General features: G+C 55.1%; 1 protein-coding gene across 2 annotated transcripts; it reads right to left on the bottom strand.

Moving 5' to 3' along the window:
- Nucleotides 1-214: 214 nt before the first annotated feature.
- Nucleotides 215-6,800, bottom strand: ARMC5 (armadillo repeat containing 5). Of its 2 annotated transcripts, none has more exons than XM_081132614.1 (6): nucleotides 6,298-6,800; nucleotides 4,681-4,788; nucleotides 3,793-4,579; nucleotides 2,183-2,682; nucleotides 1,414-1,546; nucleotides 215-1,309 (listed from the first exon to the last, which is right to left on the bottom strand). In XM_081132614.1, the coding sequence occupies exons 1-6, from the start codon at nucleotides 6,770-6,772 to the stop codon at nucleotides 490-492; spliced, it is 2,823 nt and encodes a 940-aa protein (XP_080988740.1). In that variant the 5' UTR covers nucleotides 6,773-6,800; the 3' UTR covers nucleotides 215-489. The 2 variants fall into 2 exon arrangements, with proteins under 2 accessions (XP_080988740.1, XP_080988739.1); XM_081132613.1 differs by lacking the exon at nucleotides 6,298-6,800 and adding an exon at nucleotides 5,842-5,896.
- Between the last annotated feature and the right edge of the window lie 11,606 nt (nucleotides 6,801-18,406).

Genomic DNA, 18,406 nt, shown 5'->3' with positions numbered 1-18,406 from the left:
AAGCAGACTTCCCTTGGGGCTCAAAACCACATCCTAGGGAGAAGCCTGGGAACTCTATTCCAGGGCTCCAGGAACCACTGCATATTACTCACTAAACTCCTACATGTAAAGGATGGCCTGTACCGAGATACAGAGACCTGGAACAAGACCCTGCTTGATGGGTGAAGGGGTGAGGGGATGCCCACAGGAAAGTAAGCAAAGACACAAACGCAATAGGAATATCCAACTCCAAAGTTTTAATCCCAACTCCAGAAGACTGGGTGAGACCAGGGGCCTGGGGCCCTGAGCTTTTCTCCATCTCACAGGCCTCATGCCCAGACCCTGGCCTTGGTGTCTCACTCCTGACTCTTCAGCCCATCATCCTGGAGTCCAGTTCCATCCTCTTGTGAGTCCTCAATGGTGACTCCCTCTGCCTAGCCTCCTCTCTGTGCCACTCTGAAGGAGGCCGCCTTCTTGCCAATTCGTCCTTGGGTCCCCTCTGAGGGGATATCAACAACCTAGCCTGGGACCCTTGTTCCCCACTTCAACTCCCATCACCACAGCCAGTAATGCCTCAGTCAGGGGACCTGCTTCCTCACCTGCTGCCTCCACAAGCCCCACTAAGGCCAGGGCCCTCTTCCGTGGGCACTGCCCTGGCCCCAGTGTCCAGCGTGCACAGTGGGCAGCCAGCCGGGGCCGGCCCAGGCGGAATACCTCACCCACTGACTCTGGGCCACCTTGGGGTCCCAGGTGGATACTGCCCACCGCCTCTTCTAGCTCCTCCTCCAGCCCAGGTAGCAGGAAACGGCCAGCAGCCTCCAGAGCCTCCTCAGCCTCTGAGCCCAGCAGGGCCTGGCCTGGTGGGGGAATGGGCCCCAGGGCTGCCCCACAGCCCCGGCAACCATGCAAGTGATGCAGAATAGGCCAGGCTGCGCTGGGTGACAGGCCTCGAAGAGGTACCAGGTCCATCTGGGCTTCGGCAAAGCTGCCAGCTAGCAAGGCCCGGAAGAAAGGGGAGGCAGCAGATGAGGCAGCTCGCTGGGCAGGGAGCTGTAGGCCCGAGTCCAGTAGGAAGTGTAGATCAGGGGCTGGGGTGGGAGCTGGACCCAGCAGAGGTTCATAGAGGCAAGGGGAGGGTGGGTCTAGGTCCGAGGGGGTTGCAGGAGGGAGGGCTGGGCTCATAGTGGGAGACATCAGGCCTTGGAGGCAGGAAAGGGAGTCTGCAGCAAAGAAGAAGAAGAGTGGATGTGGTGCTGGCCGAGTTAGTGCCGAGAGGAGGAGACGGAGGCCGCCCTGGTCCAGAAGTAGCCGGCGCCACAGAGAAGGCTTCCTTTGGGGAGAAAGGGAATCTTTCAGAAGGTGGAAAAGAGTGGGACTGGGGAATAGCAACCTTGTTCCCCTGACCCATGTAAGGCACCACCACATCCCCCTCACCTGCAGATGAAGGGCAGGGTCACTGCACAGGCCACACGGTCCTCAGGACTCCCAGAAAGTAGGAGGTGAGTGAGGGCACCCACTCCAAAGGGCGATTCAGCCTGCACAGTCAGGTTCTGCAGCAGCATCTCACCTGCAGGGATGGGCAGAGTGGGTCAGGTTGGGAGCTGGTGTCCAAGATTGGGGTGGGATGGGCAACACAGACTTCTGGGCCCCTGAAAGGGAGGTAGGTAAAAGCTCAGGGCAAGAAATCAGGGCACAGGAAGGAAGGATGGCTGCAGACCCTGGATGGATGGGGCCCAGATACTAGGAATTGGAAGTCAAGGGCAGCAACAGGAAGTGGGGTGGTCAGGGAGTAAGTCAGGGCTCTCAGGACTGAAACAGGACACAGGAGGCAGGGAAGTCCCTGGTAGTGCTGGAAATGATGGTGGGTGCCTTAGACTGGGTTCGCAAGTCAGTGACAGTGCAGAACCAAAAGTAGATTGGGGAAGGAAATGCCGATAGGCACAATTCCAAATTGTTGGGGCTAAGCCTGGTTTGGGGGTATCTGGGCCCCAAGGCTTGGGCAAAGTGTGGAGCAGAACTCTGCAGGCTGGGATGGTGGAGTAGGATGGAGCCAGATGGAGCCCTCCCTTCCTCATTCCTGGTAGCTGGGGTCGTTTGGGTGGTGGGCTGAGAGGGCAGTGAGAGAGGGAGGCATGGTGAGGTGAGGTTCTGGGCTCACTGAAGGCATAAGTGGAAGACTGGGCAGAAAGGAACAGGGACATACCTAGCTCCCGGTGCTGGCTGCGCAGACTGAGGGGCCGGGCACGCAGTGTGGGCCAGTCGTCTGGGGCTACACCAAGCACCAGCCAGGCGCGCAGCAGTGCTGCCCCGTAGCTGCGCACAAAGGCCTCGAGGCAGGAGGGGTTGCAGGTGAGGCGCGCCAGGATGCGCAGTGCCCGTGGGCTTGGTGGGCCCGGCGCACCGGTCACGTAGGCCAGCAGGCCACACAGGGCTGGGCCAGTCACCAGCGCCCCACTTGGGTCTGGAGCCTGGGAGAAGCGGGAAAGCAGCAGCAGCGCTGGCCCCTCGCGGCCCCAAGGCTCTTCGGGGGCGGCAGGGCTGCGGCCTCGAGGCGTCCGCACCAAGGCTGGGCCCCGGGCAGGTCTAGCGGGGCTGGCTGGCTGGGCCGGCTCTGGAGGCAGAGGCAGTGGACAGCGCTCGGGAGACCAGTCCGGAGAGATGTCTCCTGGGCCTGCGGCATAGCCCTCAGATATCAGCCAGGACCTGTGGAGGAGAGAGTGGAGACTGGACCCAGAGCCAAGGCGACAGAAGCCTAGGAGAGGAAGTGGCCAGTGGGGAGAAAGGCAAGAAAGAGAGGAGGGGGAAAACCCGAATTCATTCAGCAATGACTGGTGCCTGTTACGGGCCAAGCCCCATTTTAGGTGTGGAGTCAATGAAGTGATGTGTACAAGGGAGGAAGAAAAGGAAGAGAGGAGAGAGGGGAGGGAGAGGCTGACATTTAAAAGCAGTGGTGATGGAAGCCCCACTGAGAAGGTCAGGTCCAGTCAGGGCAGACAAGAGGAAGAGTGCTCTAGGCAGAGGGACAGCAACAAAGAGACACTGAGATGGTACAGACACGTCATGTTAAAAGACTAGCTAGGAGGCCAGTGTGCAAGAGTGGAGTAGACACCAGGGGAGCGGTCGGGTATGAAGTCAGAGTACACAAGAGGCCGACATTTATGGAGTGCTGCTGAGTCCCAGGTAAGGTGCAAAGTGCCCTCATTTAATCTTTTTTTTTTTTTTTTTTTTAAATATATCTTTATTGATTTCAGAGGGAGGAAAGGAGAGGGAGAGAGAGAGACAGAAACATCAATGATGAGAGAGTCATTGATCGAGCCCACAACCTGGGCATGTGCCCTGACCAGGAATCGAACCCTGATCGCCTGGATCCAAGTTCAACACTCAACCGCTGAGCCATGCCCGGCCAGGCCCTCATTTAATCTTTACAGCAACTCTATGGGGAAGGTGTGCATTATTACCCTCCATTTACATACCAGGAACTAGAGCCCTGGAGAAGTTAACTTCCCCATGATCATTCAGCTTAAAGTGGTGGTACCAAAATAAGAGCTTAGGCTCCAGAGCACACCATCACAACCAGTGCACATACTACGTTCCAGTGAACCTGTCTGGACCCCAAAGTTCAGAGGTCCGGGGGTGGAGTCAAGGTCAAAGAAGGTGTGTTTGATGGGGACTGGAAAGTGGTCATGTCTGGGGAAAACAAGGAATCAGGTGTCAGAATCAATAAAAGTCTTACTGAGACAGAATAGGATGAGGGTGGCGAAGAGAGCCAGAGCAGACACAAACCCCCAACCCAAAGCTCAGGTAGGGACTCACCTGAGGCTTCGGAAGCTTCCAGCTTTTACCCGCTCAGGGGTCTGCTCCTCAGGAAAGTCCCAGGAAGCAGCTTCTTTCCCCTCTTCTTCCTCATCACCAGCCTCACCACACAGCTGCCCAGCCAAGAGAGGTACAAGACCCAGAGCCTGTAGCCGGCCCAGGGCCCCTGTATCATAGAGGAAGCCCACAAGAGCAGCCACGACACGAGGGTGCCAGGCGCTGGCACGGGGATCCCGCAACAGACCCATCAGCAGCTCTAAACCACCGGCATCCCGCAGCCGGGCTCGGTTGATGGCCTCCCGGCAAAGTAGGCACACAGCCCGTACCAGGGGCTGCTGGGAGGCTGGGCCAGCCCCACTGGGGCCCCGGCGCCTCTGGAGCTCACCCAGTAGCACCTCCACACCGCCAGCATTGCCTAGTGCAGGCCGTACCAGACCCTGGGCACACAGATTGGCAAGGATCAGGATAGCTGCCTCACGTACTGCCTTTTTGGGATGGGAGGCCAGGCTGACCAGTGGCCCTAGTCCCCCACCCAGACTTAGCTGCTCAGCACAGGCCCGGGAGCAGCCTCGGCTCAGTTCCAGGAGGGCACGGACTAGGGCCAAGGTCAGTGCAGGGTCTGGGGCAGCTGCCAGAAGCTCAGCCAGTGGGCGCACTGCTCCCTGCTGTGCCAGGGCCAGGCGGTGCTGGGGTGAGTCTGCCAGGTTGCGGAGGGCACGGACCACACTTTGCAGGCACTGTGAGTCCTGGCAGGCTGTCAGGCTCTCAATGAGTAGGGGAACAGCACCTGGAGAGGGAATGGGAGGACACAGAGTGAGCAAAGGCAAGCACCCAAGTCCCTCTCCCACCCCCAAGCCCTAGCCAACTCCACCCTCATAGCCTTCTCACCAGCAGAATGGATGTCCCCACAGCTCTCAGGTTCCATGGCTAAGTTGCCCAGAGCACGGGCTGTTCGGTTCTGGATGCTGTCTGTCTTCATACACTGAAGAATAGTCACTGAAAGAAAGTTTGGCCTCTTGAGGGTTCTATCCTTTCTTGTCTCTCTCATTAATTACCTCAAGACTGTAGCCTGAGAGTCAGGGAAGGCCTCCAGAAGAAACTAACACTTGTTGGGTCTGGAAGATTAAATAGGTATATATTTACTAGAAGGATGATGGGGCTGTTACAGGGCATTGCAAGTTTGGAATCAGGCTTTGCAAAGGTCCAGAGGTGAGACTCAGTGTCTGCTATGACCTCATGAAGGGCCTTGAATACCAGGACAAGGAATCAGAGCTTGAATGTGAGGGCACTGGGAGCCACACTGGGCTTTAAGAATGGGAGTGGTGTGTCCAGCTGGAGTGGCTTAGTTGGTTGATCGTAGTCCCATGAACCGAAAGGTCAATAGTTCGATTCCTGGTCAGGGCCCATGCCAGGGTTGTGGGCTCAATCCCGAGTAGGGAGTGTGCAGGAGGCAGCCGATTGGTGTTTCTCTCTCACATTGATGTTTCTCTATCTAAAATTAATAAAAACATATTAAGAAAAAGAATGGGAGTGGTGTGAAAGGACCTGCAGTCAGGAGGGAGAATGGATTATAGGGAAGAATAAGGCAGGGGAAGCACTGAGGAAGTTGTTAAAATGGTCTAGGTGAGAAAGGACAGTGGCCTGAACCAAGTCAGCTACCAGCACAACCCAGAACATGGGCACAGGTCTCTGGGCACATAATGGAAGAAGGAGAGAAGTGGATGGATTCCGGAGATATTTAAAAGGCATATAGTGACTGGTGGGGGTTATACACTAATAACAAAACCTTTAATTCATTGAAGACTAACTAATTGCCAGACCTCTTGTCAAACACATTTTGGTCCAGATGCATTTTATGTAAATTTAAAATATATTGATGTTTCACTTTATCAAAAATTTTTGTCAAAACTGGCGTAATTTCCTACAGGCTGTGTAAAGTGTTCATTCACAATGTTGCCACTAGGAGGCGCCAACTTAGCTGGGAAACAGAGAAGCTCGCTGCTTTTCGTTAGGGTTTGCTCTTAACTGTCGGTTTTTAACTTGAAGTACCCAGTTCATGCTTAGCGCATCCGCGTTCCGTGTCTGTATTTCATTTCCTCCCAACTCCAGTTCTGCAAGGTAGTAGTATTATCCCATTTTACAGCAAGAAATCCTAGCCGCGAGGGGTCTGGCTGACTGCAGAGTCCACTTTCTGGACCACTTCTAAGCTCTAGCTCACGGCCTAGGGCCGGACATCCGGGAGACACTGTCCGCTATGGACCTCGTCAACGGAGGGTCGGAGTCAGCTAAAAGTCACCAAGTAACCCCTCTGGCTTCACAGCCAGACGCGAGGGAGCACCGCTCCAGTACACTCTCTATTCAAAGCAGTAACGTAACGCGGCGAGAGAGCCCGCGGCGTGGGCCCGCGCCGTCCGAACGCGCGTTCCTGCGGGACTCCACAAGGAACCGGGACGCCGCCCGCCCGCAGGGGGGCGCGGCGTCCTCCCGGACGGGGCGGGCACTCACCCAGCGGGAGGATGCCTCCGAGCCTGCGCACGTCGGCCCGGCACGCCCCTTCCGTGCAGCAGTTGGCGAGGATGCTGAGCGCCAAGTCCAGGGTCTTGCGCAGGCGCGCGGGCGGCGAGGGCGTGGACGAGGACGCCGAGGGGGCGGGGCCCGGCGAAGGGGTGGGGCCGGCAGGAGCCGCCCGCTCGCCCGACGAAGGGGCGGAGCCGGGGCCGGCCAGGCGCGGGGCGGGCGCCGCCGCAGACGCGCGCTGCAGCAGCGCCAGGAGGGGGCGGAGCCCGCCGCGCGCCCGGAAGCGCTCGATGCCCCCGGCCGCCTTGACGTGGCGCGTGCGGAGGGCTAGGAGCGCGCGGCCCAGGGGCGTCTCGCCGGCAGCTGCGTCCTTTGCCCCACCCAGGCCCTCCCCGGCCGCCGCCGCGAGCTGCGCGAGGCAGAACGAGAGCGAGTCCGTAGGGGTTGGCTTCGCAGCCGCCATCTTGGCCCAGGCCTAAGGCTCCGCCCCTGCGGCGGCCGGGCCCGGGAGCGGAACTGGAAGACGGACGTCGCCGGCTCCGCCTCTCTGACGCTTTTTAGGGGGCGCCGCCGCCGGCGGGAGCACGTCGGAAGCTGTAGTCCCGGCGGCGCCCGGACTCTTGCACCGTCGCGGGGAGCGCTCCGCGGGCAGTGGTTACCTGGTCGTCGCGCGGCCCGCCGTCCACGCCCAGGGCCCGCGCGGCTCGGGGGCGTGGGGCGCGCTCTCCCCGGGGAGGCTGCCGCCGGTCCGGAGCTGCCCGCGCGGCCCAGGACCGGGCGCCGGGCTGCCCTGAGCAGCGACCCTTTTCCTTCGGCTCCTTCGCCGCCCCCGCGGAGGCCTCGGCAGGGAGCCGGAGGAGGCCCCAGCGTCCTGCACGCGGCGCCCCGCGGGGCGGGCCGACCCGCCGCCGCGCCGCCGCCTCCTGGCGCAGCTCGGTGCCGCGCGTTTCCACTGTCCTCCGCTGGGGGGAGGGGGAAGCCCTGCTGTTCTGCGGGACCTGCGGGCGACCCCCAGGGTTTGTGTTTGAATTTTGGAGCCTTTATTAGCTGGGCAGCTACGGTTGCCCCGTCTCACCCGTGTGAGAGCCGAACTGCAGCCCCGACCCTCAGTTCTTCCCTCACTTTATGATCAGTAACCACAAAGGCACTGCGCTAAAGGGGCTTCTAATAATTTGATAATTTGTCAGGCTGTCAGCTTTTGGTACAGGAAACAAGGGGGGACCTTTAGCAACACAAAAGGGACGATTTAAACACAATGTGTTACAATGAGTAATGGGGTTATGCTGGTTTGTTCTTCCAGTGGGAACTCCTGGGGTGGGTGGGGTGTGTGTGTGTGAGATTATTGGGCTGGCTTGGTCGGGCCTTGTCCTGTACAGTAGGGATCTTGCTCTACCTTTACTGTTAGTTCCTTAGGTGTTCTTCTGGCCATGGCGGCCAGAACAGTCCCCACTGGGTTTTTGGGGGGATCAAATCCTTGATTCCTCTTCTTCTGAGCCTACAATGCGCTGGTACTGAGTATGGAGAACCATGAGTTTTCCTGCCTGAATCCTTTCCTGCACAAAATTGAGTAGGCATTTAGCGACGCATGGCCCAAAAATCAAGAATAATATAAGGAGTACTAATGGACCAGCGACTGCCGAAAGGAGGGTAGTTAACCATGGGGACCAGTTGAACAAGTTCTCAAATCAGTTTTCTCTGTCCCTACGCCTTTCCTCCCGATCCAGGAGTCGCTTCCTTAGCTGGCTTAAACTCTCCTTTATGACACCAGAGTGACTGGTGTAGAAACAGCAGGTCTCACCCAGCGCTAGACAGAGCCCTCCCTGTTTGAGGAATAGGAGGTCAGTCCCCTTCTATTCTGTAGCACAACTTCTGCTAGCGAGCCTACAGACTCCTCAAGCTGAGATACTGACCTTTCTAGGGTGGCGAGGTCTTGGTCAATCTGACGTCCTAGCTCACGGTAGTTTTGGTGTCCAGTTACTAGTGCAGCTGTACCCACCGCTGTCGATCCAGCTAGGCCGAGCCCCATGAGCACCGGCACAAGGATAGGGGCTCTCTTAACCCTCCTCGGCTCTAACCTAAGGTGCTCCCGCCCTCCCTCTCCAGAGTAATAATACGCGTGAGGTAAAATATGGGTTAGGGTGCATATGCCAGGGTGGTATATAGACTAGGGCAGGAGGGAAAGCGCAGGAGGTCAAACCGTTACTACATGCCCACCAAGTACCTTCTGGGGCAACTAGGTAAACAAGGGTCCCGTCACCATCAGTATAGTTAACGGAAGGTACAGGACTGGGCACAGGGTGAAAAATGAAGGGGGAAATTCTCCGGATATATACAAGCCCCTGCTCCTTGGAGGTCCTCTAAGGTAAGTTGAGGCTTATATCCCCAGGTACACAACCCTGGGGGTAGAGTGCTTGTTACAGAGTAGTTATGAATTTGTGAGCTCTCATGTCCTATGGAGATATTAGCCCCAGTGCCAATATAGTGGGGAGGTTCGGGTTTAGGCATAACCAACAATCCTGGGTTATATTTGGGGAAGTCTTATTCAAAAACATAAACATAGCCTTTAGAGTCCTCCTGAGTCCACGGTGTGGGAGCTCCAGGGGCGGCGGTGAGATGTCCTCTGGAGTCCTCGGTGCCGCATCCCCTCCTGTGTTGGGGGCTGCTGTGCGATTCCTCAGTCCTGGTGTAGAGACGTTCCCTGGAGATGGTGAGGTCATGAGTCTCCTTGGTTCCTCTGGTTGGAAGACTGGTCATAGGGGACCCATGGGGTTAGGGGCCCTCGTTACCCTCAGCTGCTGAATGGTGAATGGGACCTCTGGATCTCGTCCAGACACATAGAGGCATAGCCCCCAAGTCTTACCTCCTTCCCAGTAGCTTGCTTGCCACTTCAGGGGGGTCAGAGTAATTGGATTACAGTCCCCCTGAGTACAGTTAACCTTTGGGGCTCCTCCCCGTATTACCCTGACTAGACGGAGGGTTGGGTCTATGGTTTTCCATGGGGCTAGGGTCTCACAGCCCCAGGCAGCACAATAAAAATCTTCCTCTCCGCCACATCCGGGGGCCTTCCCTAGGACGTATGTAATGCTGAGTGTGCCATAGCTGTACCTTGAGCCCCGGAGTCCCACACCCATAAGTTCAAGCCCCAGTCCACCGGGTATCACCCCCAGAGGTGTATCCTGTTAGCCCGGCTCTTGTCTGGTCGTTTCCCCAATTTTCTCCGAACAGCTTACAAAGGTCTGAGGTCAGTGTCGGAGGCCCGGCAGTAGTAACCTTAGCAACTGAGGCCCCATCAAGGGTGCGGGTTACCTCCCATTCATAGACTGGGGCATAATGGGGACTTTGGGGGCTCCCAGTAACTTGGGTGTATATAAGGGCTACTAGACATTTTAGGAGGAGGGGGGTCCTGAACTGGGGTCCCAAATTAATCTGACTTTTAGGGGGTCCCGAGTAAGTTTTATGGTCCATCTTCCCTCGGGCTCGCTAGCCCTTTTAATATGAGTCTGGTGGATCCAGTGCTTCTCTCTGTCTACCTTGACAGCAGTCGGTGTGCTCAGGGTAACCTGGAAGGGACTCTCCCACCTGGGCTCTAACGACCTGGGTTCGTGCCTCTTTACCCAGCCCAGGTCTCCAGGGGAGCAGGCAGGTACGGGGCTTGTGTCTGAAGGGTGGCCCTCTTGGTGTATGTCTCGAACGATGCGCCTCGCGGCGGCAGAGCTAGCCTGGGTGCCTATAGGGATCTAAGGAGACGTTGGTTAGAAAACTTTGCCATTTTCTCTTCCCTCAACCAGGGAAGGAGTGGCGGCGGCCGGCCGAACATAATCTCAAAAGGAGTTAGCTCCTTAACATATGGGGTACACTGAGCCCTGAGGAGGGTGAAGGGGAGGAGACTTACCCAGTTTTCGCCAGTCTCTAACTTTAGCTTAGCCAGTATTTCCTTTAAAGTCCGATTCATCCTTTCTACCTGCCCTGAGCTTTGTGGTCTGTAAACACAATGTAATTTCCACTTAATCCCAAGAGCCTTTGCTAATAGTCAGGTAATCTTGGCGATGAATGCCGGGCCATTGTCGGACCCCATGTACAACAGCACGCCAAACGGGGGTAGAATTTTAGAGAGGAGTTTCCTTGTTACTATTTGTGCTGTTTCAGTTTTGGTCGGATATGCTTCTGGCCAGCCCGAGAAGGTGTCCACAAATACTAGGAGGTAACGGTAGCCCCCATTCCTCCAGGGATTTCGGTGAAATCTACTTCCCAGTGTTCTTCCAGTTCGGTGCCCCGAAACCGGATCCCAGGAGGGGCCGACACTGGGGGCCCTGGATTTACTTGCGCACAAGCCCGGCAGCGCCTGGCGGTGTCCTTGGCCCTCTTGTGTAGTCCCAGGATGTAGTATTCTCTCCCTAAGAGCTCTACCATCTTCGTTCCTCCTAGGTGGGTGCTCTGATGGGTTTGCTGGAGTATAGTTTGCCCGACAACTGCTGGAACTAGCAGTCTCCCATCTGGCAGTTGTAGCCACCCTCCTTCTATCCTCCTTGCGTCAAGCTGGGTGGCTACTTTCTGCTCTTCCGGGGAATACGTGGGGCCCGACTCCAAAGTTTGTGCCGGCATGGTCACCAAAATTTCTGGAGGCCCCACTGGTCTTTTTGCCACCTCCCGGGGCCGTCTGGTCCGCGCAATGGTCACCCCTCGCGGTGGGGGAGCCGTCTTTCTGGTGTCCTCTGCAGTGCATTACAGCCACATCTCTGGGGCCCCAAATGGCTGACAAGAGGCTTAGGGTTTCTGGGCCATTCTTTATATTCTTCCCCGCCGAGGTTAAAAGTCCTCTTTCCTTATAGAGAGCTCAATGTATGTGAACAGTGGCAAAAGCATACCTGCCGTCTGTGTAAATGTTAACCCTCTTGTTTCTTCCCCACCTCAGGGCCTGGGTGAGGGCTGTAAGTTCAGCCTTCTGTGCTGACGTCCCCTGGCCAGCGCACCTCCTTCTGCGTGACCACTGCGGCCCCTGCATACCAGACACCTTGTTCAATGAAACTGCTGCCATCCATGAGCAGAGTTTCGTCTGGGCTGGAAAGGGGCTGGTCAGTCAGATCTGCCCGCAGCGAAATCAGGGCTGTCAAGGTTTCCTCACAATCGTGCAACGGCTCTGTTCCCCTGGTCCCATCCTCGGGAAGGAGAGTGGCAGGGTTCAGGGCCACTGTCCCCAGGAAACTCACTCTGGCAGGGTCTAGCAGTTGCACTTGGTACTGGGTAATGCATGCTTTGGACATCCAGCGCTCTGGGGGGCTGTGTAGCAGGCTCTCAACATTATGGGGAGCTATTACTTGCAGGTTTTGTCCAAAAGTCAACTTGGAAGCCTCCTTGACTAAGATCGCGGTGGCGGCGATGGCCTTCAGGCAGCCGGGCCACCCTGCCGCTACTGGGTCTAGCCTTTTGGACAAATAAGCTACTGGCCTCCTCCAGGGTCCCAAAGTTTGAGTTAGGACCCCTTTTGCTACTCCTTTGGTTTCTGCCACATGTAGTGTGAATGGTTTATCTAGATTGGGCAGAGCCAGGGCGGGGGCGCTGGCCAGAGCGCGCTTGAGCATCTGGAAAGCCTCGTCCTCCACCTCGGTCCAAATTAAGTCGGACCCTGGGCCTCCTGTAGCTGCATAAAGGGGTTTGGCAATCTCAGCGAACCCCAATACCCAGAGCCTGCAGTACTCTACTGCGCCAAGGAACTCACTTGCCTCTTTGTCCTAGAGGTAGGTATGGACAGGATGGCCTGGATCCTTCCAGCTGAGAGAGTCCGTTTTCCTTCCTTTATTCAATACCCTAAGTACGTGACCTCAGTAGAGCAAAGCTGGGCCTTTTTCGCAGAGACCTGATATCCTAACTGGTCTAGGGCCACGAGCAGATCTCATGTTGCTTGTTTACACGCCTGTAGGTCCTTTGTGATGAGTAAGAGGTCATCAACATACTGGAGTAGGGTAACCTCAGGGTGTTGGAGCCGGAATTCCCTCAGATCCTGATTTAGGGCCTCGTCAAACAGAGTAGGGGAGTTCTTTTATTTCTTCTTCTTTTTTTAAAATCTTTATTGTTGAGTATTACAGGTATCCCATTTTTCCCCCCAATTGACCCCCTCCACTTTGCTCCCACCCCCTCCCCAGGCCTTCACCCCGTTATTAACTGTGTCCATGGGTTATGCATATACGCATATAACTTCTTGGGTTAATCTCTTCCCACCCACCCACCCACCCCCCTTCCCTCTTTCCTCTGAAAGATGGTCGTCTGTTGCATGCGTCAGTGTCTCTGGATCTATTTAGTTCATCAGATTCTTTTGTTAGCTTCTTCTTAAAGAAAATCCGTCAACATTTCCTGTAGTGCTGGTCTGGTGGTGGTGAAGTTTAGCTTTTTCTTATCTGAGAAGCTCTTTATTTGACCTTTAATTCTAAATGATAGCTTTGCTGGGTAGAGCAATCTTGGTTGTAGTTCCATGTTTTTCATCACTTTGAATATTTCTTGCCACTCCCTTCTGGCCTGCAGAGTTTCTGTTGAGAAATCAGCTGACAGTTGTATGGGGGCTCCCTTGTAGGTAACTAAATGCTTTTCTCTTGCTGCTTTTAAGATTCTCTCTTTGTCTTTAACCTTTGGCATTTTAATTATGATGTGTCTTGCTGTGGGCCTCTTTGGGTTCCTCTTGTTTGGGGCCCTCTGTGCTTCCTTGACTTGTAAGCCTATTTCTTTTCCCAGGTAGGGGAAGTTTTCTGTCTTTATTTCTTCAAATAGGTTTTCAATTTCTTGCTCTCTTTTGTCTCCTTCTGGCACCCCAGTAATATGAATTTTGGGCCTCTTGAAGTTGTCCCAGAGGCTCCTTATACTATCTTCATATTTTTGGATTCTTTTTTTCTTTTTGCTCTTCTGGTTGGGTGTTTTTTGTTTCTTCATGTTCCAAACTGCTGATTCAATTCTCAGAGTCCTCTATTCTACTGTTGATTCCATGTAAATTATTCTTCATTTCAGTTCCTGTAGCCTTCATTTCTGATTGGTACTTTATTATGTTATTGATTTTCTCAGTTATTTCCCTAATAGTCTGCTTAAACATCCTTATAAATAAAATTCTGAACTCTGTATCTGTTAGCTTGCTTGGATCTATTTTATTCAGTTCCTCTTCTAGAGATTTCTTCTGTTCTTTCCTTTGTGACATGTTTCTTTGCCTCCACATTTTGGCTGCTTCCAGGTGTTTGTTTCTATGTATTAGGTAGAGCTGCTATGTCTCCTGGAATTTGTAGAGTGGCATTGTGTAGTAGGTGTCCTGTAGGGTCCAGTGGCTCAGCCTCCCCATTCACCTGAGCTGGGCCTTTTAGACGCTCCCCTGTGTGGGCTGTGTGTACTGTCCTGTTGTAGTTGAGCCTTGGTTGCTGTTGGTGCCATTGGGAGGAATTGACCCCCAAGCCAATTGGCTGTGAGGACCAGCTGCAGTTACAGCCAAAGAGCTGGTGTGCTGGAGACACCCCTATGGAGTGGGATTTACTTCATTGTGGCTTTGGTGTTCACCAAGTGCGCCCCTTGAGTTTCACTCGTGGATGTGGTAGGGTTGTAATCCAGCGTGGTCAAGTCTGACCACCAGGTGCACTGTCTCTGGGGCCTCCTGGGAGGTGCAAAGTCAGCCTATGCCAGTACCTAGCCCAGGGCCACCCAGCCTGAGCTGCACAGCAAACCATAGATGGCTGCTACTTGTGCTGGGCTTGGAGGTGTCCAGGAGAGGCCAAGCTATGAGCCAGTGCAGGCTGCCGCTAGTGCCAGGCCTGGGGCCACTTATCAAGCCGTATGGGGCAGCTGCTGCTTGTTTGAGAGATTTTAGGAAAGTCCTAAGCATGAGGCTCTTGAGGGCACTTGCATAGAAAAGTCAGTGGAAATGGCCTGGATGAGCTGCAGGTGGGGAGGGGCGGGGCCTCTGGGAATCACGGGGCGGGGCCAAAGGTGCGAGTCAGGTGCTGGCGATTCAAATATGGTGCCTGCCTGCCGGCCGTGTGCGGGGAGGACTCACCAAAGGAGCCATGGCCTCTGCCAGCTCTTCTGCCTGGGAGGAAGCCGCCCCTCCACCTCTCACCCTGACTTCAGGCAGGTTAGTCCCTCCCCGAGTGTCCCGGGTCCTTTCAGGCTGCTGCCCGGCGCTGGGCTCAGAGGGAGTGTCCGAGTGAGTCCGTGCCGGGCCCTTTAGAGGAGCTGCCGGGGCTCCTGCAGCCTCCGCGACCCTCAGCGACAGTCCCCGCTGGTTTCACAGCCCGGAGTTGTGGGGACGTCTCTTCCCGGCCCTGGAGCCCTGGGCTGGGGGCCTGCTGTGGGGCTGGGACCCCTCACTCCTCCGGGAAACCCTCACTGCTGAGATTCCCTCCCGGGTTTAAACCGCGGCGCCGAGTGTGGGCCTTCAGTGAGTCTCCAATTCAGTCCTGATCCGCCCGCGTCTCTGCCCCTCCTACTGATCTCGGTGCTTCTTCAGTTCCCTGGTTGTAGGGCTTCTGTTCAGCCAGATTTCAGGAGGTCCTGAGTGATGGTTGTTCTGTATTTTAGTTGCCATTTTGATGTGGTTGTGGGAGGCGGGTGCAGCTGTACCCCTGCCGCCATCTTGTTTCTCTCTCCGTTGGTTGATTCTTGTGTGTCCAGAGTAGGGGAGTTCTTAAACCCGTGGGGTAATCGAGTCCATGTCAGCTGTCCTGATTCCCCTGTCTCTGGGTCAGTCCACTCAAAGGTTGAAAATTGGTTGGCTCTGGGCTGCCAGGGGAAGGGAGAAGAGCGCATCTTTTAGGTCTAAGACGGTGTAGTAGCAGAGCCCAGGTCCAAGTCGACTCAGTATAAGGGTGAGGGACTGTTGAGTGTGTCATCTCTACTCTTTTGTTTACTTCTCTTAAGTCCTGGACTGGCCTGAAGTCCTCCGTGCCTGGTTTCTGAACAGGGAGAAGGGGGGGATTCCAAGCCGATTGGCAGGGGACTAGAATTCCCGCCTCCCAGAGTCTCTGGATGTGCTTGGCGATCCCAACCTTCGCCTTTTGACCATCGGGTATTGTCTAATGCGGACAGGGACTGCCGCACTAGTTAGTTGGACAACGATGGGAGACCTGTGGGCTGCCAGCCCAGGAGGGTTCCTTTCTGCCCATACTCCCAGGATCTCCTGCCTCAACTGCTGCAGAAGCGGGTCGGAGGCACAGGAAGCTGGGGTGTCTCATGCAAACGGTATTCTTCCTTGAGCGGGCATGTTAGGAGGAGGACTGGGGTGGCATGGGATGTTGGTCCCCCAAATGTCACTCATGGTTCCCCTTTCACAAAAGTGATGGTGGCCTGCAGTTTGCTGAGAAGGTCCCTACCAAGGAGGGGATACAGGCATTCTGGCATGACGAGGAAGGAGTGGATAACAGTCTTAGTCCCCAGGTTAGAAATACGGGCTTGGGTCCAGGGGTAGGATTTTACTCGTCCTGTGGCTCCCTGAATCAGGACTGTCCCTTTCGACACCAGCCCCAACCGGTTGCTGTAAGACTGAAAAAGTGGCACCTGTATTGATCAGGAAGTCTACAGGTTTGCCTCCTATCTCTAACGTTACCCAGGGCTCCTGGGGGCCATCAGAGCCCTGACATCCTCAGTTCATCTCTTCTACCAGTACAGGGACGGGTCTGCCTATCTTCCTCTTGGGGCATTCCCGCTTCCAGTGCCCTTCCTCCTTGCTATATGCACATTGGTTTTTGCCCAGCCTCGGTTTCGCTTCTCTCCTATTTTTGTTCCCCTCCTTCCTGCCTGACCTCTCTTGGGCTCCCCTGTTCTCTTGCATTGCCAACAGGACCTTCGCCATTTGAGTGTTCAGGTTGGCGGCTTGATCCTCCTGATTATTAAAAACCTTCTGGGCTATTTCGACCAGTTCTGAGAGCGGCTTTCCCTCAAAGCCTTCTAACTTCTGTAATTTGTTTCTAATGTCTGGGGCCGACTGGGACGCAAAAGCTGTGTTAATCGCTTGGCGGTTATTTGCAGCCTCTGGGTCTATGGGGGTGTAGACCCGATATGCCTCATATGATCTTTCAAGAAATGCCGCTGGGCTTTCATTCGGTCCTTGGACCATATTGGTGACGTTCGAGAGGTTTGTGGGCTTCCTGGCCGCAGCCCAGAGGCCCCTCAAGAGAGTCTGGCAAAACCTGTCTAGAGCCTCCCTTCCCTGTTCCGAATTTGGATCCCAAGTGGGCTGGCCCCTGGGAAACACAGCCTCTAGCCTGGCAGGGTCAGTGGCTGGCTGGCCATCTAGTCCCAGGACTAATTCCCGGCCCTCCGCCCTTATCCTCTCTCTCTCCTCCAAAGTAAAAAGGGTTTGCAAGAGTTGTTGGCAATCATCCCAAGTTGGCTGGTGTGTGAAAAAGACTAACTCAAGGAGGGAGATCAGGCCCTGGGGGTCCTGAGAAGAAGAGGGATTCTGCTGTTTCCAGTTATAGAGGTCACTGGTGGAAAAAGGGACATAAACCATAAAGGGAATTCCAGCAGGCCCGCCTGCCCCTGCAGGCCCGGCCTGTCATAGGGGGAGAATTGGGGCCACCTGATCTAAATTATCTCCCTCTGTCACCAGGACTCCAGGCCCATAGGAAGAACCCTCCCTAGTGTGGGGAGGGTTCAAGGGGTCTCTAGGTGTCGGGGTTGAGGGTCCCATGGAGTCTGGGGAGGGAGGGCACTGGGGACCAGCGGCTGGTGGGGGAGGAACATAGGGAGGCGGCTGGACAAGGGGAAAGTTGTCTCCTCCCTCGTCCTGCAGAATGGGAGGTTTCTTTTCTTTCTCTCTGCCCTTTGGTCCTGCTAATAGGACTGTCTGTCTCTGTCCCATTTTCTTTTCAGAATTCTGGCACTTTTTTAGCCAACGGGGTCTATCAATGAGAATATCAACCCATAACTGAAAGTAGGGGATTTGGTCGGGATGGCCAGGATTCCCATAGACCTTATTGTGTACTTTATAGGCAATAACCAGATCAAAGGTTCCACTCGTCAGCCACCCCACCCCAAATGTTGGCCATTCACGGTCACAGAATTTTTCAAGATCAAAGGCATTTACTTCAAACCCATAGTCGGCTGCCCGCTGTTGGAAATCTTTAAAATTATTGAGAAAACATTGTAACGGTGCACACAGAGATGACTGTCCCTGACCCATTTTGATAAACACAATCACAACAGAAAACAGACCAGACAGGTGCCCCTAAGGCGGCACACACCAGAGACCCCGGCTGCCATTGCTGCCAAGCGTCTGGACCTGGAGGTTCCACTGCGTCCAGCCCTCTGACGGTCCTCCCGAGGAACGTTCGGAACAGAAGACAGCACGTGCTTACCCCCCCTTGGGGGCTCCAGACGGCTGTCACGGTTGGATCACAAATTTAGGAGGAGATACTCCACCTCCCTGGAACCCAGGACAGAGACTGGAGCATCCTCACCTCGGGTGTCTGCCGGCCCGTGGCAGGAATGATCTTGCTGGGGCCTCCAAATGTTCTGGGGTGACCCATGACAGACGACCACCAGGGTTTGTGTTTGAACTTTTGGAGCCTTTATTAGATGGCCAGCGGCTACAGTTGCAGCGTCTCACCCATGTAAGATCCGGACTGCAGCCCTGACTCTTAGTTCTTTCCACATTTTATACTCAGTAACTACAAAGGCAACTACTTAAAGGGGCTTCTAATAATTTGATAATTTGTTAGGTTGTCAGCTTTTGTAACATGAAACAAGGGGGGAACTTTAGCAACATAAAAGGGATGATTTAAACACAATGTCTTACCGTGAGTAATGGGGTTATGCTTGACTGGAGTGTGAGTGGTTTGTTTTGTTTTTCTATAGGAACTCAGGGAGCGGTAATTACTGGGCTGGCTTGTCGGGCCTTGTCCTGTACAATAGGGATCTTTTTCTACCTTTACTGTTAGTTCCTTAGGTGTTCTTCTGGCCATGGCGGCCAGAACAGTGATAGCCAGAACACTTCCAGGACCAACTGCTCTGCAGCCCAAAGCCTCCAAGTGCCAGGGGTGCGGGCTGACCGCAGCCTGCTCCCTGACCTCCTCAGCAGGGCGCCCTGCGGGCGACGAGCCTGCCGTCTGGGGTGTGTCAAGAGCTCCAACAG

The sequence above is a fragment of the Miniopterus schreibersii genome, assembly GCF_964146895.1.
Source record: "Miniopterus schreibersii genome assembly, chromosome: 3".
Taxonomy (NCBI): domain Eukaryota; kingdom Metazoa; phylum Chordata; class Mammalia; order Chiroptera; family Miniopteridae; genus Miniopterus; species Miniopterus schreibersii.
This window is presented reverse-complemented; position numbering and strand designations above follow the sequence as displayed.